The 22,280-nt window shown below is 47.8% G+C and overlaps 2 protein-coding genes across 5 annotated transcripts in view; both read right to left on the reverse strand.

Annotated features, from left to right (window-relative positions):
* MUC16 (mucin 16, cell surface associated) overlaps positions 1 to 19,551 on the reverse strand; it is an 86,139-nt gene extending 66,588 nt beyond the window's left edge. The window contains exons 1-7 of one of the 4 annotated variants that reach the window (XM_032309933.1): positions 18,957 to 19,551; positions 15,509 to 17,186; positions 12,581 to 12,988; positions 10,980 to 11,093; positions 3,532 to 7,221; positions 2,266 to 2,390; positions 2,112 to 2,179 (exon numbers count right to left, since the gene is read on the reverse strand). In XM_032309933.1, the coding sequence (XP_032165824.1) occupies positions 2,112 to 2,179; positions 2,266 to 2,390; positions 3,532 to 7,221; positions 10,980 to 11,093; positions 12,581 to 12,988; positions 15,509 to 17,186; positions 18,957 to 19,466 (6,593 nt within the window). In that variant the 5' untranslated portion in view covers positions 19,467 to 19,551. Of the gene's footprint in view, positions 1 to 2,111; positions 2,180 to 2,265; positions 2,391 to 3,531; positions 7,222 to 10,979; positions 11,094 to 12,580; positions 12,989 to 15,508; positions 18,651 to 18,688; positions 18,723 to 18,956 lie in introns of those variants that run through there. The other 3 variants (XM_032309924.1, XM_032309944.1, XM_032309916.1) reach the window with 3 other exon arrangements.
* Positions 19,552 to 19,635: 84 nt separating this feature from the next.
* Positions 19,636 to 22,058, reverse strand: LOC116567933 (mucin-16-like). The gene is made up of 3 exons (XM_032303322.1): positions 21,463 to 22,058; positions 20,102 to 20,577; positions 19,636 to 19,760 (listed from the first exon to the last, which is right to left on the reverse strand). The coding sequence occupies exons 1-3, from the start codon at positions 21,966 to 21,968 to the stop codon at positions 19,636 to 19,638; spliced, it is 1,107 nt and encodes a 368-aa protein (XP_032159213.1). The 5' UTR covers positions 21,969 to 22,058.
* Positions 22,059 to 22,280: the final 222 nt, after the last annotated feature.

Below are 22,280 nucleotides of genomic sequence, written 5' to 3' on the forward strand. Positions count from 1 at the left end.
ATGGAGGACAAGGGGTGTTGGAGAGGAGAAGGGAGTTGGGGTAAATTGGAGGGGGAGGTGAATCATGAGAGACTATGGACTCTGAAAAACAATCTGAGGGGTTTGAAGTGGTAGGGGGGTGGGAGGTTGGGGTACCAGGTGGTGGGTATTATAGAGGGCACGGATTGCATGGAGCACTGGGTGTGGTGAAAAAATAATGAATACTGTTTTTCTGAAAATAAATAAATTAATTTATTTAAAAAAAGAGGTGAGAAGGGACAATGTGGTTCAAAAATACTTAAAAATTTTTTTAAAAAAAATTTTAAAAGATTTTATTTATTTATTTGACAGACAGACACAGAGAGAGAGAGAGAGAGAGAGAGAGAGAGAGAGAGATTGATCTCAAATAGGCAGAGAGGTAGGCAGGGGCGGGGGGGAGCAGAGAGCCTGCTGAGCCGAGAGCCCAATAGGGGGCTCGATCCCAGGACCCTGAGATCACGACCTAGGCCAAAGGCAGAGGCTCAACCCACCGAGCCACCCAAGAACCCCTCAAAAATACTGTTCTTCTGAATTTAAGCTGAACCTACAGTGATTGACCCAAAGCAGGGACCTTACAGGAAGAAAGACCCTCTTCTTCCTTTGCCTGGGAATTCTTGCTATTGTCAATGCTACTCAAAGCATAGTTCTCAAAGTGTGGCCCAGGGACATTACTGTAACTTTTATTCTCTCAGGAGTATACTGTGAAATGTTCTTCAGAGGCCACAAAGTGAGATACTATAAATATTAAATGCAGAAGTAGATATCCTACTCTCTTTTCCTAAACCAGACATTAAAAATATCTGCAAAAAATGTAAACAGTGGCTCCCTTCTTATTGTGCTTTTTTGTGGGATGGGGATACTGCTATTGTTCATAAAAACTATGTTATTTGTGTTAACATGTGACAGGTTCATTACTTTGAATAAATTAATGAGTACATATTTATAACACTTGTTTTAATTTCTAATTCAGTAAATACGAGCAGATATAACCCTCAAGTCCAAAGGCTCATTGGAGCTCTGAGTCCTTTTAAAGATGTAAGTAACATTTGAGCCCAGTGACTTTGAGCACCACTGTATTGTGGTTAACAGACAGACTCAAAAACTAGAACCTCTGGGTTCAAATCCCAGCTCCTCTCAAGGAAACTACTCTGAGCCCCAGTGTTCTGTTTTTACAATGTGGGATAATACTCATGTTGTTGTAAAGATGAAATGGATGAAAACACGTACATCACTTAGATTTGGGGGGGGGCGTTATCATATGGGTAATATTCTTATTGATTCCCCCCTCTCGTGGGGAGATGGGGGAAGGTGTGGTGGGTGGAGCTCATTTAGGATGGGTTTGGTCTACAACATTCCAGGAACCTCTTCTCGTGAAGCCATGTGAGTAGAGAGGACCCACCTCTCTGGCAGGATGACCGGCACTGGCTGGATACAGTATCCCAAGGAGAGGTCATAGAGTTGTGACATGTAAGGAAAGAATTCTGAGCCCACTGACCTCAGAGGACACCAAATGGGAACAGGCAGAGAGGAGAAAACAGGCCATTTCTGTAGGGTTCAGTTCTATTTAGGGCTTTTAGAATTGCAATATATCCTAAAAACAACACTTGGTTTGTTTTCCCCTTTGGTTTTATGGAACATCCTCTGGGAAGGTCCCTATCTCTTTTCAAGGAATATACTGTAGAACTCCAGTGTCCAGAGTTTGTCCCCAATAGGGTAGATAGGAGCTGGGGCAGGGAGCGTGTCAGGGATTCTGGGGACATTATTGGCAAAGATACTACACTGGCTAATACTATGAGATCCCATTGAGTGTTCCCAGTTGGCCAGGCACCGTGATGAATGATTAATAACCCCAGTAGGAAGGTACTAGTATTACCACTACTTTGTAGATAATGATTGAAGAACAGAGAGGTTATGCAACTTGCCCAAGATCACAGACCTAGCAAATGGGAGAGCAAGGGTTCAAACCCAGACACTTTGGATTCACCTTGATATGCTGCGTCTTGGCAAAGGCCCAAGGCTGTGGTTGACTGGGATATGAGGGAGCAAGAAGAGAGAGAATTGGGTTTCTGTAGGTGCTCTGGAGGACGCCTTACCTGAGCAAGGTCAGCCTGCAGCCAGCATAGAGCGAACCAATGCTGCTGTTTTTGAACAAAGTCCTGAGCTGGGAACAAAAGAGAGGGTGATGAGCTGGAGGGCCAAGACTTTGGCAGGCTTGGGACAAGGTGAGCATTGGCAGGAGGCTCTCACCAGGTGCTGCAGGTTTCTCTCAGTAGCATTGAATATCTCAGAGCCTGAGTTTTCCATGTCCTCTGTGTAGTACAGGTTGGTGACGGTGAAGTTGACAGTAAAAGGCATCAAGATAGGAACTGCAGCTGTGGTGGTAGGAAGAGAAAATGAGCCCAGTCCTAAGTCAGGCCTGGGCTGGGGGTGGGAGGGAAGGCTCCACGGGCACATGTTAACTACAGCACAGAGCTGGGGTTTGGCCTAGACTGGCCTGCTGTTCAAGACCCTCCCACATAGGGTGAGCAACCATCCCATGACGTGAGTTCCTGGGATGCCGACATCCAGGTGGAAAAGTGACACAGTCTTGGAAAAACCAGGATGAGTTGGTCATCCTACTCCCACTTCCCCTTCGCTCTTACCATTTCAGTACACAGTAGCACCTGCCTCTCTTCAACCTGGGGGAATGAACAGGCCCAGGGAGTACCCCCACTAGCAATGATTGATGGGAGTTGGTGGGTAAATACCCCAGCTCCCTTATTAGCCCCCCTCACCCCACAGAGAGGATGACTCCAGAGTTCCTGTTCTACACATTCTCCCAGAACTGCTAAATTTCTATTGTTCAAGGTACCCAGTGTTTGGAAGTTCATTACTGTTGCCTAATGAACTAGTACATCACATGACTGAGCAGTTCTTTCTCTAGGTATGCACCCCAAAGAACTGGAAACAGGGGCTCAGATACATGCACACCCACATTCACAGCAGCATTATCTGCAGTAGCCAAAAGGTGGAAACAGTCTGAGTGTCCATCAACAGATGAACAGATAAAATGTGGTCCATCCATACAATGGAGTATCACTCATCTGTAAACAGAAATGTTCTGATTTCTGATACACACTATGACATGATGACATTGTACTCAGTGAAATAAGCCACACACACACACACACACACACACACACACACACACACACATTATGTGATTCCACATATACGAGATATCTAAAATAGGCAAACTGACAACAGAAGTGAATTAGAGTTACCAGGGGCTGAGAGGAGTGGGGAAGGAAAGCTAAAGTCTAATGGGTACACAGATCCTGTCTGGGGTGAAAAAACGTTCTGGAGAGAGATAGGATAATATTTATACAACACTGTGAATGTAATTAATGCCACTGAACTGTACATTTAGAATAGCTAATTTTATTTTATATATATATATACATATATATACACGTATATATATGTATATATATATATATATATTACCACAGTTAAAAAAGAAGTCATTCTTACCTGTTTCTGAAGTCACACTGAGAGAGGTAATGGTGGACATCCCAGGTGAGGTCTCAGGGACAAAGGGACTTCCTGCTGATGTACTGAAGGTGGTTGTGTTCTCTGCCATGATGGGGCCTGAACCTGTAGCAGCTACATTGGTAGTCTCAAGCGTTGTAGTTTTCAGGATAGTGGTTGAACTCAGTCCTTCTCTGTGACCAGTTTTCGGTGGTGTTGGGGTCTCTGATGCTATCAGAGTCACAGTTTTGGACAATTCAGGGAATCCAACTGAAGTCACAGGTGGTGAGGTTTCACCAGTGGTTGCAGGGGTACTGACAGGCCCAAGAACACCAGGAGTCAAAGTTGGGATACTGGTGCTGGCATCTGATGCAGGGCTGGAGGCCAGTAAGCCTGTGGTCACCAGTAAAATGGGGGAAAGAGTTGAGGTTGAAATAGCTGTGCTGATGTCTGTGCCAGGATGGGTGGAGAGTGAGGCTGTTTCCGCAGGAGCACCAAGTGAGATAGTTGGACCTAGATCACCTCCACTGGTCTTGATCACAGGTGTGGTGAAGGATGTTATTTCTGCTGGACTGGGGGAAACAGTCTGAGTTGGAAGAGCTGCACTAATCTCCAGCTGAGGCCGGATGGATAGTGAGGCTATGGTCTCTGGTAAGTGAGGAAAAGCAGTTGAACTAGGAAAATTCGTGATTGTCTTTGTACTGTACTGGGTGACCAATAAGGCTGTGGTTGCTGGTTCACTAGGAGAAAGAGCCAGACTTGGAATAGTTATATCAGCATCTGTCTCAGAACTAGGGGACTGGGAGGTCATCATATCTGGTACACCAGGGGAGATGGTTGTACTTGGAACAACTGAACTGACTTCTGCCCCAAGACTGGTGGCTATTGAGTGTATGGTATCTGGTTCACTTTTGGAAAAAACCAGAGGTGTTGTGGGGACAGAGGTGTTTGGGCTGGTCTCTTCAGAATGGGTGACCAATGAGACTGTTATATCTGGCTTATGTGTAAAATCAGTCTGAGTTGGAACAGCTGAATTGGCTTCTGTCCCAGAATGGGTGACCCATGAAGCCGTGGTCTCCAGTTGACCTGGAGAAACAGTAAGAGTTGTAAAACTCGTACTGGCTTCTTTCCCAGTACTGGTGACCATTGAAGTCACCAGCTCTGGCACAGTAGAGGAGACAGCTGGAGCTGGAATGGCTGAACTGGTCTGTGCCCCAGAATGAGTAACCATCATGGCTGTGGTCACTGACTCCATAGGAGAAAGATTCAGAGTCGAGATAGTCATACTGGCCTCTTTCTCAGCACTAGTGACCTGTGAGGTCACCATATCTGGTACACCAGGGGAAACAGTTGGAGTTGGAACAACAGAACTGACTTCTGCCCCATGGCTGGTGGCCACTAAGGGTGTGGTATACGATTCACTATGGGAAACACTGGGTATTGTCCTTGGAACTGTAGGACTGGTCTCTGCAGGATGGGTGATCAATGAGACTGCTGTTTCTGGCTCCTCGGGGGAAATAGTAAGAGTAGGAGCAGCTGAACTGGCTTCTTTCTCAGAATGGGTGACCAATGAGGCTGTGGTCTCCAGTTGACCTGGAGAAACAGTGAGAGTTGTAAGAGTTGTACTGGTCTCTGCCTCAGAACTTGTAATCAGTGAGATTTCCACCCCTGATACACCAGGGGAGCCTGCTGGAGTTAGAATTGCTGAAATTGTCTGTGCCCCAGAACTGGTAGCTATTGAGTGTGTGGTACTTGATTCACTATGGGGAAAACTGGGGGTTGCCTTGGGAATAGCTGGACTGGTCTCTGCAGAATGGGTGACCAATGAGACTGCTGTTTCTGGCTCCTCAGGGGAAACAGAAAGAGGTGGAGAAGCTGAACTGGCTTTTTTCTCAGAATGGGTGACCCATGAGGCTGTGGTCTCCAGTTCATGCAATGAATCAGTCAGAGTTGAGAGAGTTGTATTGGCTTCTGCTTCAGAGCTGGTAGCCAATAAAGTCACCAATCCTGGCACAGTGGGTGAGACAGTTGTAGCTGAAGGTGAACTGATCTCTGCTCCTGGAGTGGTAGTTGTTGAGAATGAGATGTCTGATTCACGGTGTGGAGTTGTTCTGGAAACAGATGTGCCGGTCTTTGCAGAATGAGTGACCCATAAGGCTGTTGTCTCGGAATCATGCAAGGAATCAGTAAGAGTTAGAAAAGTTGCACTGGTCTCTGCCCCAGAACTAGTGACCAGTGAGGTCCCCACCTCTGATATAGCAGGGGAGACAGTTGGAGTTGAGACGGAAAAACTGGTCTGTGCTCCATCCTGATTAACCCATGAGACTGTGCTTACTGGTTTGCCAGCAGAAAGAGTCAGAGGTGAAGGAACCGTACTGGCACCTGTTCCAGAACTAGTGGCCTGTGAAGTCACCATGTCTGGTACACCAAGGGAGATAGGTGTAGTTGGAGCAGCTGAACTGGCTTCTGTCTCAAGGCTGGTGGCTGTTGAAGGCATGCTGTCTGATTCCCTATGGGAAACATGGGGGGTTGTCCCAGGAACTGTTGGGCTGGATGTTGCAGGATAAGTGACTGTTGTATCTGATTCATGCAGGGATTCAGTCAGAGTCAAAGAGGTTGTACTGGCATCTGTCCCAGAACTAGTGAACTGTGAGGTCACCATATCTGGTACACCAGGTAAGACAGTGATTGTTGGAGTGGCTGAACTAGCTTCTGCCCTAGGAGTGGTGGACATTGAGAGTGTGGTGTCTAGTTCACTTTGAGAAAAATCCGGAGTTATTCTGGAAACAGGTGTGCTGTTCTCTGTGGAATGAGCCCATGAAGCTCTTGTATTTGGCTCACCAGGGGAAACAGTCAAAGCTCCAACAGTGGAAATGGCTTCTGTTCCAGCATGGGTGACCTGTGAGGCTGTTGCCTCTAGTTCATCAGTCAGAGTTATAAATGCTGTACTGTCTTCTGCCTCAGAATTGGTGACTGGTGAGATTTCTACTCCTATTACACTAGGGGAGATGGTTGGAGTTGGAATGGCTGAACCAGTCTGTGACTCAGGACGTGTAATCAATGAGACTGTTCTTTCTGGCTTACCAGGAGAAATAGTCAGAGTTTGACCAGCTGGGCTGGTCTCTGCTGCAAAACTAGCATCCAGTGAGGTCACCAGCCCTGGATCACCAGGGAAGACATTTGGAGTTGGAGTGGATGAACTGCTCTGCACCACAGGATGGGTGACCCATGAGGCAGAGGTCTCTGGTTCATCTTGGGAATCAGTTAGAGTTGAAATGACCATACTTTTCTCTGCCCCAGGACTTGTTGCCAGTGAGGTTGCCATTTCTGGTACACTAGGGAAGACAGTCAGAGTTGGAATAGCGGTACTATTCTTTGCCCCAGAACTAGGGACCAGTGAGGGTGTGGTTTCTGACCCTCTATTGAAAACAGATGAAGTTGTCCTGGGAAGCTCTGTGCTGGTATCTGCTCCAGGTGTAGTGGCCAGTGAGGCTGTCATCTCTAGAACATCAGGGGAAACATCTGGGGTTGTAAAGATCGTTCCTCTTGTGCTTGTGCTGGCCATTTTACCTGATGTCCTGAGGAGAGTCAGCATTCCGGAAGTGGGAGTGGAGACTGTAGTGGTCAAAGTTGCTGTAGAGGTGGTCTTCAGAGCTGTGATTTCTGCGCTTTCTGTCCACTCTGTTGGTGGTCCTGTGAATTGGGGGATGGACACACAGTTTGGACAAAATGATTGCTGCTTATTGGACTGGCAAGGGCTTATTTTTTTCTCCAAATGAGGAAAGGGAGAGAAATGTCTCTACCTGAGATATGCATGTAATGCTTCTGAGATGGGAAGAGGAATTGTCATTGATCTTCTTGCACCTTCCCCTTCTCCTCTTGTGCAGTAACTCTGTGAATTCTTAACCATTACCTATTCCCAAACATTGTCTGTACTCTATAGCCTCTAACTAAGCCTTTGTTCAGGCTGTTTTCTCTGTCTGCCTTGTCCATCTTTCAGCAGATTCCTTACATTCCGCCCTTCTAGAAACCCTAACTCAAATCAACTTTCACAAATCCATGTCAGAATTCATCTCTCCCTTCTCAATATTTCCTTACCCTACTGTCTGAATCTGCACCATAGCACGCCTCACAGTCTGCTTGGTAACAGCTATTACTAGCCAGAAGACTGCTTGGCATATAGTAGGTGGCCACAAATATTTGTTGAGTGAGTATGTGAATGAGTGGTGACATGGATGGATGTATACAGAGACAGGTCTCTGCGGGCTTAAGAGAGATCATGTGTCATTGTGCTTAAGAGCTTGGGCTCTTAAGAAGAAGGTAGACCTGCACTTAGCTTCTGGCTCCTATGCCAACTGGATGTGTTACCAAACCTAGATTTCCATATTCTCATCTGTGAAGTAGGTATATGCACAGTGGCTATCTCAGAATGCTGATAATAATGCACCAAACCCAGTGCCTGCTGGCTTGCAATATACTACCACCACTACTTCTACTATTACCTGCTGTTACTTCCACTACTACTGTCACTGCTAATACCTACCATTACTGCTCTTCCCACCCAGGACCATTGTTACTGCTCCTGTTACTACTGCTACTTTTACCTACTGTCACTGGAGTTATTACTACTGTTTCTACTACTACTACTCCCTTTTTGTATTTCCACTACAAAATAAGTGTTTGCTCAGTCACATTTGCCAGGAACCATGCTAGACCAGGATTAAAGCTGGCCAAGGTCCCTGGAATTCAGACTCTGAAAATGAGTAAACTTGCATTGGCTGAGAAGTAACTACTGACTGGAGGTTCAAGTAATGGTAAATAAAACACATTACCCTTTTAAAAAATGGTCCCCAGAAAGGAGGGAGAACCACCTGGAGACTTCTCTATAAATACCCCAAAGCCCACTGGCACTTGATCCAGGGATAAAATAAAGGGGATTTAGACTCTGATGGGGGAGTGATGTCCCTCTTTTGCTAAGACTATCCCAAACTCTCACATTTCCAAGAGCGGACATACTGAAATGCTTTATATGTATCTCGCAACGAGGAGCGGAAGAGAGAGGAGGGGGAGGAGGGACATCTACAAGCACCTAGCATGATTTATCTCTTTGATCCTCACCAGAACATTGAAGGTACATTATATTATTCTTGTGGTTTCATAGAAGAGAAAGACAGACGCTCAGAGATCTTTATCTGCCAAGGGCACACACTACTGACTGCTTGTGTGGAAATCTGAACATCATTCTGTCTTGCTAAATCAATGCTCTCCAGCACTGTAATATATCACTCCCTAACGGAATCTCAGGATTTTGTGGGGGCCAGGATAAAAAGAGAATGATGTAAGGAGAAAATATCCATCTGGAGAGAAGTTCAAACAAAAGGTTTCCTAGTTCAGGTTCTCAACCTGGGGTGATTTTGCTCCCAGCAGATACCTGGGAATGTTGGGAGACATTTTTGTTCATTGCAACTGTGTGTGTGTGTATGTGCAGTGCTACTGGCATCTGGTGGGTAGAGGCCAAGATGCTGCTAAGAATCCTATAGTACACAGGACAGTCCACAAGAAATTATTTGCCTGACAGGGCTGAGGCTGAGAAACCCTGCTCTGCGTAGAAAGGAGTCAATGAGGACCGTTAGCCATCTAGATATTGGTCGCCACCTGAAACTCAGTGATTCATTTCCTGGTGAACTGATGTAGCCAACCCTATCCATGCCCTACTTATATCCCATATTGTGACCACAGTGGGGGTCCTGATGCGGCCCCTATAACCCCACACCTAAGGGCTTTCACTTAGCCTGTGGCAGGGGAAGAGGGTAGGCTGGAAGTGTTGAGGGTTATTAAACGTCCTACAGCCAACAATAGAAGAGAGTTGGATAAAAAAAATATCCCATCTACTTTACTCCTCAGATAGAACAACACTAAAGATTTTATTTATTTGAGAGAAAGCACAGAGGGAGAGGGAGAAGCAGACTCTCCACTGAGCAGAGAGCTCAATGCAAGCCTCCATCCCAGGACCTTGAGATCATGACCTGAGCCGAAGGCAGATGCTTAACCAACTGAGCCACCCAGGTGCCCAACACTGACATGTTCTATGCTGTCTCCCAGAGCTTCCCAGTGGGACTGATGCTGTTGCCCATAGATACAATTTGCATTGACTTCCTTTCCTTGTCTTCTGCAGTGCTTCCTGGGACCATCCCCCACCTGAGACAAACCATTTGCCCCATACCCTTAACTCAAGTCTGCTTCTGGGGGATTGAACCAAAGATGGCTGGGTCACAGGATATGACTAATCACCTACCTGGCTGTGGTGTAGGGGTTAACTCTGTCTAAAACCTGCATGTTGCAGAAAACTCCCAAAATGTATAATAGTCTGAGCTCCAAAAATCTTGGGAATAAATTAATGGGTATGGGGAGCTCTACCTGTTAACCCCACAGTGAGAAGAATCCCTTGTTTCTATACCTGTACCTCTTAAACTCTCAGGCAGAACAATCACACTGAGAAATGTTAGCAGATACATTTTAGAGAGAAAGATTATGGCAGCCAAACAATTGTATAAAACTCTGGGTTGGAATAAAGTTAAACAAATCGTTTTACAGTAGGATTTCTCAGAGTCTTTAATATGCTTATGCATATTACGGTTCTTTAGGAAGGAGCAACACGTCTGCCAAACCTATTGATTGATTGATTGATTGATTGATCGATTTATGTTTTGCCTCAAAATTCTTTGTCCTTTTGCTAAAGGATATCCAAGCATTACCAATCCTTAGGTTTCCTGAATGTTGTTTTCTGCCCGTGTCTCCAGTATCATTTCCTAGCACCCCATCCTTCTCCCTCATACTTTAGCAAAGGCAAGTTATTTGTATCTCCCAAATATTTCCAGTTTTACCCCCTCTCTGTGCCTTTGTACATAGCTGTTCTCTCTCTCCAGAATGTCTTCATCAACTCCCTTTGTCTTTCTGGTAAATCCCTAGTCCTCCTTTCAAACCCGATTCAGATATCATCTTCCTCATTAAGCCTTCCTTCTATAGTTCAAATACATCTTCATTGCATATGTTTAAAGTTGCATCATAGTAATTCTGTTCATTTGTTGCTTCCCTGCTGGTCTGAGAGCTTCATGGATACAGTGCCCAAGTATTTTCATCTGTGCATCCTCTGCTTATAACAGTCTCTAACACAGAGAAAGTGATTAATAAGCATTTTCAGAGTTAAGTTAAACTGGGTCCTATTTGTGGAACCGACATAGCCAACCCTGAACTAAACTCACTCTGCATGTTATGAGGAAAAGAAAAGTGGTCACATCCACTTGGTAACCATTAGACAAAGATCCAGCTAAGACAGGAAGCCCATGGACACGCCACATGGTTCTTCTTCTAAAGAAACACAGTTTCTCTCCCTGGAAGAGGAAGTAAGGCCTCAAGTGAGACTACTGGAAAGTAAGCGAAGTTGAGTCTACCTTTTGGACTAGCAGATGATGTGAGTGTCACAGAGACATGGGCTGGTCCTGTGGCTCCTCCATGGGCTGCCTCATTGGGCTTCTTTGTGATCGGCTCCACAATGCCATCTGTCCCTACAGGTGAGGGTGGAAAAGAAACCTGGGTTAATTCATCTCACCCAGAAGAGTACTGTCCAAATGGATCCACTTAATTGACTATACAACTCAATTCTTTTCAAGTCCAGCTGTATGGGATGGATCCAGGGCTCTGAGCCACAAATGGCCACCTGTGTCCATTGACCCACTCATCCACCTGTAGATCTGTTCATCTTTCCTTCCATCCATCCATATATCTACCCATCCATCCACCCTTCCTTCCTCCTTTCTCTAAATCCATCCTCCCTTCTACACATTTTCTCTCTCTTCTTTCATTTATGTCTTTCCATTCTTTCTTTATCCCATCCAACCACTCTTCTACCTTCTTATTCTCTTGCACATCACCTGTTTATGGAACACCCGTGACTCAACTACTAAGCCACAGGTTAAAATATGGATCAGTACCTATTAATGTGTCTAATTTTATTGTGAATTGAGAGGTAACCAAGTCATCTTCCTATAGATACTGGCTAGCAAAGCAGGTGCTAAACGAGTTAGAGGACTTCTCTGCACTTGTCTCCCAAACAAAAGCTGGGGGCAAATTCAACTTTTCAGAGGAATGAAATCCTCAAGAGGTTCCCTTCCTCATCTATGGATCTCTTGGAGGTGATGTGCCTCCCTCTAGGCTCCCAGCCCTTCCCACATCCCATAGGTACTTTGTGCCATCATTTTTCTTTGCTCATCTTTTTCTTTCACTTTCCCCTTGCTTTTGACTCTGTCCTCAATATAAAAACACACTCAGTTCAAAGTGGGGATCTCCCCTGTATCTATGTGTAATTAGGCTGTAGTTTTAGTTTTTTTCAATGTACACTCCCTCCCTTCCTGAGGGCCCACATGTTGTCAGAGGACTCACCCTACTTCAATTTGACTATTAGTATCATTTGATGGAACTGACCATTTTCTTTCCTAAAGCTCTCTCCTCCTACAGCTTCTGTGATGCCAGAATCTCTTGCTTTTTCTCCTTCCTCTCTGACCACTCCTACTTAGCCTAACAAAGAGCACAGATTTCTAGTGCCACATAGTCTGAATTCTTACCACATATTAACTCTATTATCTTGAGTAAATTACTTAACCCTCTGTGTCTCAGCTTACTAATCTGTAAAATGGGCTTATAATCATCCCTTCTTCAAATTGTGCTTCAATGAGGATTAAATAACTTAATAGAATACCACTTAACAGAGAATAAGTGCCCTAGAAAAAGTCTGTTGTCGTTAGCAATTATCACTGGCATAATCACAGTAATGTTAGAATATCTATCATGGTACTGGAATCATCTACTTGCTTATTTATCTTTGTTTCCCCAATGCCTAGTCCAATGCCTAGAACTGAGGCTAGAGCAACAAACATTTGCTAAAAGAATTTCTGTGCAATTATAAACTCCTAATTAACTCCTTTATGTCTCTCAGGAAAAGAGTCATTTCCTATGAGCCACTAATAATGGGAGTACAGGAGCTATGGGACCTTACTTGTCAACTGTGTTGATCGTGAAGGAAGTTGAGAGGCATGTGTCACTGTTCCCAAGTGAGTATGCTCTGTCATTCTGGTATCCATAATGGATGATAAAGATGTCCTGACTGGCTCAGTCCATGTCTCCAAAGTACTGGCCACAATCAAGGGTCCTTTGGCAGTGCTCCTCTCTGCCCCAGTGTTGGTGCCCCCCATACGTTGGGTAACGAGTGAGGAAGTAATCCTATGGGGGGCTGGGTTGGTTGAAGAGTAAGCAGTAGTGAAGGTCGAAGAGGGGAATGGTATTGAAGCTGATGAAGGCAGGTTCTCCACAATGGTGGGCATAGCATCTCCAGGGCCTGGTTCTGTCCTCCAATAGGGACTGGTTGAGAAGGTGGCTGAGCTGGCTCCTGGAATTCCAGATGAAGCTGTAGACAAAGAAGGCACCCATGTGTCAGTTGAAATGGTCTCAGCTGAGGATAGCATTACTGTACTCAGGTGAGAAGTCTTTTCTGATACAGACATGGAAAGCATGGGTTCTGGGAAGGAGTTTCTGCCAGCAGACCCTGCAAAAGAGAGAAGCACAACAGGGAGAGAAGGTTTCCATTGAAATTTCAGCACACTGCTAAGACAAACGCTGGTCTGAAACTCATATTTTCAGAGAAGAGGTGACATCAGTCTTGGAATATTTGAAAATATGAATGGGCAGAAGAGATAAAAGTGTGCTTGTGGGAGTGGCTGGATGAGAGTCCAGGGATGTGAATGACTCTAGTCCTCTAGAAGAGAGATGGGAAAGTTGCCCTGTCACAAAGTTTTAGGGTCAAAGAAGACAGGTACTGAAGTGAAAATAGGGGTCACCTCCATGGAATAGATAGTATCCATTGGATAAGAGGCTCTGCATGGGTCACAGTGAATGGGGACAGAGGAAGATGCCTCATATGTACAAGAGCTATTCTGTGCATTACTTACAAATACATACATGAAAAATTTCACACTCTTTTTATCTGCGCTAACATCAAAGGATGCCACTGTTAGAAAAGTAGAGGAAAAATGATTGTGGTTTCAAAGACTATATAACAAAGAAAAAACTGAGCTTTATGGGGACAGAGATGAGAAATGAGGTCAGAAATGGGAAAGGTGTTTAATAACTTATGCTGAGAAGGAATCAAAAGAGATTAAGTTTGTGGAAGGCATCACTGCCAGAAAAATGAAGGGTAGAGAGATCCTGAATTGCTAAGGAAATGTTGAAAAAGGAAAACAAAACTGGAGGCATCACGTTGCCTGATTTCAAGCTTTACTACAAAGCTGTGATCACCAAGACAGCATGGTACTGGCACAAAAACAGACACATAAGACCAGTGGAATAGATTAGAGAGCCCAGATATGGACTCACAACTTTATGGTCAAATAATCTTTGAGAAAGAATGAAAAAAATATCCAGTAGAAAAGACAGTCTCTTCAATAAATGGTGCTGGGAAAATTGGACTGCTATGTATAGTTGAATGAAACTTGACCATTCTCTTACACTATACACAAAGATAAAAACTCGAACTGGATAAAAGACCTCAATGTGAGGGAGGAATCTATCAAAATCCTAGAGGAGAACATAGACAGTAATGTCTTTGACATCAGCCACAGCAATTTTTTTCAAGACATGTCTCCAAAGGCAAAGGAAACAAAAGTGAAAATGAGCTTTTAGGACTTCATCAAGATCAAAAGCATCTGCACATCAAAGGAAGCAGTCAACAAAACAAAGAGGCAATCTTTTCCCAAAGAGGGAGAAGATATTCAAAAATGGCAGTATAGGCAAAGGGCTGATATCCAAGATCTATAAAGAACTCCTCAAACTCAACACTCAAAAAACAGATAATCACATCAAAAAAATGGGCAGAAGACATGAACAGACACTTCTCCAAAGAAGACATACAAATGGCACATGACACATGAAAAAATGTTCATCAGCATTAGCCATCAGGGAGACTCAAATCAAAACCACATGGAGATACCACCTTACACCAGTTACAATAGCCAAAATCAACAAGACAGGAAACTAGTGTTGGAGAGGATGTGGAGAAAGGGGAACCCTCTTACACTGTTGGTGGGAATGCAAGTTGGTGTAGCCACGTGTGGAGAGTTCTCAAAAAATTAAAAATAGAGCAACCCTATGACCTGGCAATTGCACTACTGGGTATTTACCCCCAAAGATATGTATGAGTGAAAAGAAGGCCCTATGCACCTCAATGTTCATAGCAGCAATGGCCATAATCGCCAAACTGTGGAAAGAGTCAAGATGCCCTTCAATGGATGAGTAGATAAAGAAGATATGGTCCATGTATACAATGGAGTATTATGCTTTCATCAGAAAGGATGAATACCCAACTTTTGTATCAACATAGACGGGACTGGAGGAGATTATGCTGAGTGAAATAAGTCAAGCAGAGACAGTCAATTACCAGATGGTTTCACTTACTTGTGGACCATAAGAGATAACACGGAGGACATTAGGAAAAGGAGAGGAAAACTGAATTGGGAGAAACTTGAGGGGGAGATGAATGATGAGAGATTGTGGACTCTGAGAAACAAACTGAGGTTTTAGAGGGGAGGGGGATGGGGGTTAGGTGAGCCTGGTGGTGGGTACTAAGGAGGGCATGTACTGCATGGAGCACTGAGTGTGGTATATAAAAATGAATCTTAGAATACTGAAAAAATAAAATAAAATTTAAAAAAATAATAAAAAATACAAAAAATAAATAAGGAAATTAAAAAATTAAAAAAAAAACAAAGAGAAAAGTTTGCAGAAAGAAAAAAAAAACTAGCACATGTTAACTCTTTGCAAACATTTATGATGCTAGTGGTCATGAACCCTGTGATAAACCTAATGGCTCTATTCAGAACACTGGTTAATGCACCCAAGATAAGAATATTCTATGACATAGACCAAAGGGTACCTTTCGGGGTAATGAAGCTGATTGTCCCAGTTTCAACAACTAGGGCAGAGGTAGAAAACCTGGTGTTGATTCCTGGGGGGATGTCTGGTAACATCGTGGACTGAGAAGGTCCAGGGATGGATGTCCTGCTGGAGGAGATGACGCTGGTCCTGGAGGCCTCCATGGTAGTGTCAGTGACCACTATAGAAGGGACAGTCATTTTCCCCGAGGCCGTGATGGTGTGCCAGGAGGTGCTGGTATCCTGTGGTTGTGGGCCAAAGAAAGACGTTGACTGTGTCCTAAACTCTGTGGTTTCAGAAAGGTGAGACATTGGAGTGGAAAACGAGGTGTCCCCACTGAGAGGAGAGGTGACAACTGCAGTGGTGCTTTTCGCTGTCTCTGAGCCCGATGGGGTAGAAGACTGGGACTCCTGGGAAGACATGACTGCCCCCATGTTTGTTACTGTTGTGTTCCCAGAAAGGTAGAGTCCCTCTGTAGCGGCAGACACTTCTGAGATTACCTGGGTGTTACCTGAGGTCCTGCTCAACCCTGAAGTTGGACTTGTCACAGGTCCCAAACCAGTGCTCAATGTGCCAGGGGTCCTCAGAGAACCAGCTGTGCCTGGTGAGGTGGCAGGGAAGGGTGGAGAAAGGTACCTGGCTTGTGATGTGGGGGAAAGTAGAGAAGACGTCATGGCACTCGAGGGTTCCAGGGGGGATGGAGATGTGGTATCCTGGTCAGAGGCAGGGCTTGTCCATGACACAACCTCAGAACCCGTGTCCACGCCAATGGTCACTACTGAGCTTGCAGAAACCTGAGTGCCTGCTGAGTGACTTTCGGCCCAGGAGGCCGTGGTTGATGCATCCGTGTTACTTGTGTCCTGTGATGTAGCCCCAGGGACAACTGTTTTGGGGACTAAGGCTATAGCCGTGGACTCGGTCAAGATGGAGGAGGTAGAGAGCCTGGTGTTGATTCCTGTGGAGAAGTCTGGAGACATCGTGGACTGAGAAGGGCCAGAGATGGATGTCCAGCTGGAGGAGTAGACATGGGTCCTAGAGTTCTCTGCATTAGTACCAGTGGGCAATGGAGAAGGGACACTCATTGTCTCTGAGTCCACGGTGGTGTGATGGGACGTGCTGGGTTCCCGTGGTTCCAGGCCAGGGGATGACATTGACCGTGTCTCAGACTCTGTGGTTTTAGAAAGGCCAGCCTCCGGTGTGGAAAATGAGATGTCCCCAGTGAGCGAAGAGGGGACTACTGCAGTGGTGCCTTTGGGTGTCTCTGATCCCACTGGGGCAGAGGACTGGGACTCCTGTGTAGACGTGATGGTCCCCAAGCTGGTCAATGCTGTGTTCCCGGAAAGGTGGAGTACCTCTGTAGTGGGAGATGCTTCTGAAGACACCCGGCTGTCACCTGAGGTGCTGCTCACACCTGAGGGTGGACTTGTCCCAAGTCCGAAGCTTGTGATCAATGCACCACTGGTCCCCAGCCCGGCAGGTGTGCGTGGTGAAGTGGCAGGGACAGGTGGAGTAACATCCTTGGCTTGTGATATGGGGGAATGTAGAGAAGGTGACGTCGTGGCAAGTGAGGGCACCAGGGGGGATGGAGATGTGGTGTCCTGGTCAGAGGAAGGGCTTGTCTGTGACACAACCTCAGAACCCGTGTCCACGCCAATGGTCACTTCTGAGCTTGCAGAAACCTGAGTGCCTGCTGAGTGACTTTCTGCCCAGGAGGCCGTGGTTGATGCATCCGTGTTCCTTGTGTCCTGTGATGTAGCCCCAGGGACAACTGTTTTGGGGACTAAGGCTATAGCCGTGGACTCAGTCAAGATGGAGGAGGTAGAGAGCCTGGTGTTGATTCCTGTGGACATGTCTGGAGAAATCATGGACTGAGCAGTGCCAGTGATGGATGTCCTGCTGGAGGAGATGACATGGGTCCTAGAGTCCTCTGCAGTAGTACCAGTGGGCACTGGAGAAGGGACACTCATTGTCTCTGAGTCCACGGTGGTTTGCTGGGATGTGCTGGTTTCCCATGGTTCCAGGCCAGGGGATGACGCTGACCGTGTCTCAGACTCAGTGGTTTCAGAAAGCCCAGCCTCTGATGTGGAAAGTGAGGTGTCCCCATGGAGCCATGAGGTGACTTCTGCAGTGGTGCCTTTGGGTGTCTCTGATCCCACTGGGGCAGAGGACCAGGACTCCTGTGTAGACATTATGGTCCCCAAGCTGGTCACTGCTGTGTTCCCAGAAAGGTGGAGTACCTCTGTAGAGGGAGACGCTTCTGAAGACACCCGGCTGTCACCTGAGGTGCTGCTCACACCTGAAGGTGGATTTGTCACAGTGCTCAAAGTCATGTTCAATGTGCCAGTGGTCTCCATTGTGCTAGGCGTGCCTGGTGAAGTGGCAGGGACAGGTGCAATAGGGTCCCTGGCTTGTGATGTGGGGGAATGTAGAGAAGGCGATGTCGTGGCACGTGAGGGCACCAGGGGGGATGGAGATGTGTTGTCCTGGTCAGAGGCAGGGCTTGTCCATGACACAATCTCAGAACCCGTGCCCACGCCAATGGTCACTACTGACCTTGCAGAAACCTGAGTCCCTGCTGAGTGACTTTCGGCCCAGGAGGCCGTGGTTGATGCATCCTTGTTACGTGTGTCCTGTGATGTAGTCCCAGGGACAACTGTTTTGGGGACCACGGCTCGGGCTGTGGACTCTGTCAAGGTGAAGGAGGTAGAGAGCCTGGTGTTGATTCCTGTGGAGATGTCTGGTGAAATCATGGACTGAGAAAGGCCAGGGATGGATGTGCTGCTGGAGGAGATGACGTGGGTCCTAGAGTCGCCCGCAGTAGTATCAGTGGACGCTGATGAAGGGACACTCATTGTCCCCGAATCCAGGGTGGTGTGCTGGGACGTGCTGGTTTCCCGTGGTTCCAGGCCAGGGGATGACATTGACGGTGTCTCAGACTCCGTGGCTTGAGGAAGGCCAGCCTCCGGTGTTGAAAATGAGGCGCCCCCAGTGAGCAAAGAGGGGACTACTGAGGTGGTGCCTTTGGGTGTCTCGGATCCCGCTGGGGCAAAGGACCGGGACTCCTGTGTAGACGTGATGGTCTCCAAGCTGGTCACTGCTGTGTTCCTGGAAAGGTGGATTCCCTCTGTAGCGGGAGACGCTTCTGAAGATACCTGGCTGTCACCTGAGGTGCTGCTCACACCTGAGGCTGGACTTGTCCCAAGTCCCAAGCTTGTGCTGAAAGCACTGCTGGTCCCCAGCCCCGTAGGCTTGCTTGGTGAAGTGACAGGGACAGGTGAAGTAATGTCCCTGGCTTGTGATGTGGGGGATTGTAGAGAAGGTGATGTCATGGCATGTGAAGGCACCAGGTGGGATGGAGATGTGGTGTCCTGGTCAGAGGCAGGGCTTGACCGTGACACAACCTCAGAACCCGTGTTCATTCCAAAGGTCACTACTGACCTTGCAGAAACCTGAGTCCCTGCTGAGTGACTTTCGGCCCAGGAGGCCGTGGTTGATGCATCCGTGTTACTTGTGTCCTGTGATGTAGTCCCAGGCACAACTGTTTTGGGGAACATGGCTATAGTTGTGGACTCGGTCAAGATGGAGGAGGTAGAGAGCCTCGTGTTGATTCCTATGGAGATGTCTGGTGACATCGTGGACTGAGCAGGGCCAGTGATGGATGTCCTGCTGGAGGAGATGACGTGGGTCCTAGAGTCCTCTGCAGTAGTACCAGTGGACACTGGAGAAGGGAAACTCATTGTCTCCGAATCCACGGTGGTGTGCCGGGATGTGCTGGGTTCCCGTGGTTCCAGGCCATGGGATGATGTTGACCGTGTCTCAGACTCTGTGGTTTCAGAAAGGCCTGCCCCCGGTGTGGAAAATGAGGTGTCCCCAGTGAGCACAGAGGGCACTACTGCAGTGGTGCCTTTGGGTGTCTCTGATCCTGCTGGGGCAGAGGACTGGGACTCCTGTGTAGACATTATGGTCGCCAAGCTGGTCAATGCTGTGTTCCCGGAAAGGTGGATTCCCTCTGTAGAGGGAGACGCTTCTGAAGACACCCGGCTGTCACCTGAGGTGCTACTCACACCTGAAGGTGGACTTGTCACAGTGCTCAAAGTCATGTTCAATGTGCCAGTGGTCTCCATTTTGCTAGGCGTACCTGGTGAAGTGGCAGGGACAGGTGCAATAGGGTCCCTGGCTTGTGATGTCAGAGAATGTAGAGAAGGTGACGTTGTGGCAGGTGAGGGCACCAGGGGGGATGGAGATGTGGTGTCCTGTTCAGAGGCAGGGCTTGTCCGGGATACAACCTCAGAACTTGTGTCCAAGCCAATGGTCACTAGTGACCTTGCAGAAACCTGAGTCCCTGCTGAGTGACTTTCGGCCCAGGAGGCCGTGGTTGATGCATCCGTGTTACTTGTGTCCTGTGATGTAGTCCCAGGGACAACTGTTTTGGGGACCACGGCTCGGGCTGTGGACTCTGTCAAGGTGGAGGTGGTAGAGATCCTGGTGTTAATTCCTGTGGCCATGTCTGGTGAAATCATGGACTGAGAAAGGCCAGGGATGGATGTGCTGCTGGAGGAGATGACATGGGTCCTAGAGTCCTGTGTAGTAGTACCAGTGGACACTGGAGAAGAGACACTCATTGTCTCCAAGTCCACGGTGGCTTGCCGGGATGTGCTGGTTTCTCGTGGTTCCAGGATATGGGATGATGTTGACCATGTCTCAGACTCTGTGGTTTCAGAAAGACCAACCTCTGGCGTGGAAAATGAGGTGTCCCCAGTGAGCGAAGGGGGGACTACTGAGGTGGTGCCTTTGGGTGTCTCGGATCCCGCTGGGGCAAAGGACCGGGACTCCTGTGTAGACGTGATGGTCTCCAAGCTGGTCACTGCTGTGTTCCTGGAAAGGTGCATTCCCTCTGTAGTGGGAGACGCTTCTGAAGACACCCGGCTGTCACCTGAGGTGCTGCTCACACCTGAGGCTGGACTTGTCCCAAGTCCCAAGCTTGTGCTGAATGCGCTGCTGGTCCCCAGCCCCGTAGGCTTGCTTGGTGAAGTGACAGGGACAGGTGGAGTAATGTCCCTGGCTTGTGATGTGGGGGATTGTAGAGAAGGTGATGTCATGGCATGTGAAGGTACTAGGTGGGATGGAGATGTGTTGTCCTGGTCAGACGTAGGGCTTGTCCGGGACACAACCTCAGAACTTGTGTCCAAGCCAATGGTCACTACTGACCTTGCAGAAACCTGAGTCCCTGCTGAGTGACTTTCGGCCCAGGAGGCCGTGGTTGATGCATCCGTGTTACTTGTGTCCTGTGATGTAGTCCCAGGCACAACTGTTTTGGGGAACATGGCTATAGTTGTGGACTCGGTCAAGATGGAGGAGGTAGAGAGCCTCGTGTTGATTCCTATGGAGATGTCTGGTGACATCGTGGACTGAGCAGGGCCAGTGATGGATGTCCTGCTGGAGGAGATGACGTGGGTCCTAGAGTCCTCTGCAGTAGTACCAGTGGACACTGGAGAAGGGACACTCATTGTCTCCGAGTCCACGGTGGTGTGCCGGGATGTGCTGGGTTCCCATGGTTCCAGGCCATGGGTTGATGTTGACCGTGTCTCAGACTCTGTGGTTTCAGAAAGGCCTGCCCCCGGTGTGGAAAATGAGGTGTCCCCAGTGAGCGAAGAGGGCACTACTGCAGTGGTGCCTTTGGGTGTTTCTGATCCTGCTGGGGCAGAGGACTGGGACTCCTTTGTTGACGTTTTGGTCCCCAAGCTGGTCACTGCTGTATTCCCGGAAAGGTGGAGTCCCTCTGTAGAGGGAGACGCTTCTGAAGACACCCGGCTGTCACCTGAGGTGCTGCTCACACCTGAAGGTGGACTTGTCACAGTGCTCAAAGTCACGTTCAAAGTTCCCGTGGTCTCCATTGTGCTAGGCGTGCCTGGTGAAGTGGCAGGGACAGGTGCAATAGGGTCCCTGGCTTGTGATGTGGGGGAATGTAGAGAAAGTGACGTCGTGGCAGGTGAGGGCACCAGGGGGGATGGAGATGTGGTGTCTTGGTCAGAGGCAGGGCTTGTCTGTGACACAATCTCAGAACCCGTGTCCACGCCAATGGTCACTACTGACCTTGCAGAAACCTGAGTCCCTGCTGAGTGACTTTCTGCCCAGGAGGCCATGGTTGATGCATCCGTGTTACTTGTGTCCTGTGATGTAGTCCCAGGGACAACTGTTTTGGGGACCACGGCTCGGGCTGTGGACTCTGTCAAGGTGGAGGTGGTAGAGATCCTGGTGTTAATTCCTGTGGCCATGTCTGGTGAAATCGTGGACTGAGAAAGGCCAGGGATGGATGTGCTGCTGGAGGAGATGACGTGGGTCCTAGAGTCGCCCGCAGTAGTATCAGTGGACGCCGATGAAGGGACACTCATTGTCTCCGAGTCCAGGGTGGTGTGCTGGGACGTGCTGGTTTCCCGTGGTTTCAGGCCAGGGGATGACATTGACTGTGTCTCAGACTCCGTGGCTTGAGGAAGGCCAGCCTCCGGTGTTGAAAATGAGGCGTCCCCAGTGAGCGAAGAGGGGACTACTGAGGCGGTGTCTTTGGGTGTCTCGGAGCCCGCTGGGGCAAAGGACCGGGACTCCTGTGTAGACGTGATGGTCTCCAAGCTGGTCACTGCTGTGTTCCTGGAAAGGTGGATTCCCTCTGTAGCGGGAGACGCTTCTGAAGACACCTGGCTGTCACCTGAGGTGCTGCTCACACCTGAGGCTGGACTTGTCCCAAGTCCCAAGCTTGTGCTGAATGCGCTGCTGGT

The sequence above is a fragment of the Mustela erminea genome, chromosome 1, assembly GCF_009829155.1.
Source record: "Mustela erminea isolate mMusErm1 chromosome 1, mMusErm1.Pri, whole genome shotgun sequence".
In the NCBI taxonomy this organism is placed as follows: Eukaryota; Metazoa; Chordata; class Mammalia; order Carnivora; family Mustelidae; genus Mustela; species Mustela erminea.

Coding starts and splice junctions, on each gene's coding strand:
- LOC116567933 (XM_032303322.1), bottom strand. CDS start 21,968: ATGTCATCCCCTGGCCTGAAACCACGGGAAACCAGCACGTCCCAGCAC. Junction 20,578..21,462: donor CTTTCTCTACATTCCCCCAC/ATCACAAGCCAG, acceptor ACAATCCCCCAC/ATCACAAGCCAGGGACATTA. Junction 19,761..20,101: donor CTCTTCTCCAGTGTCCACTG/GTACTACTACAC, acceptor GCCTCTGAACAG/GACACCACATCTCCATCCCC.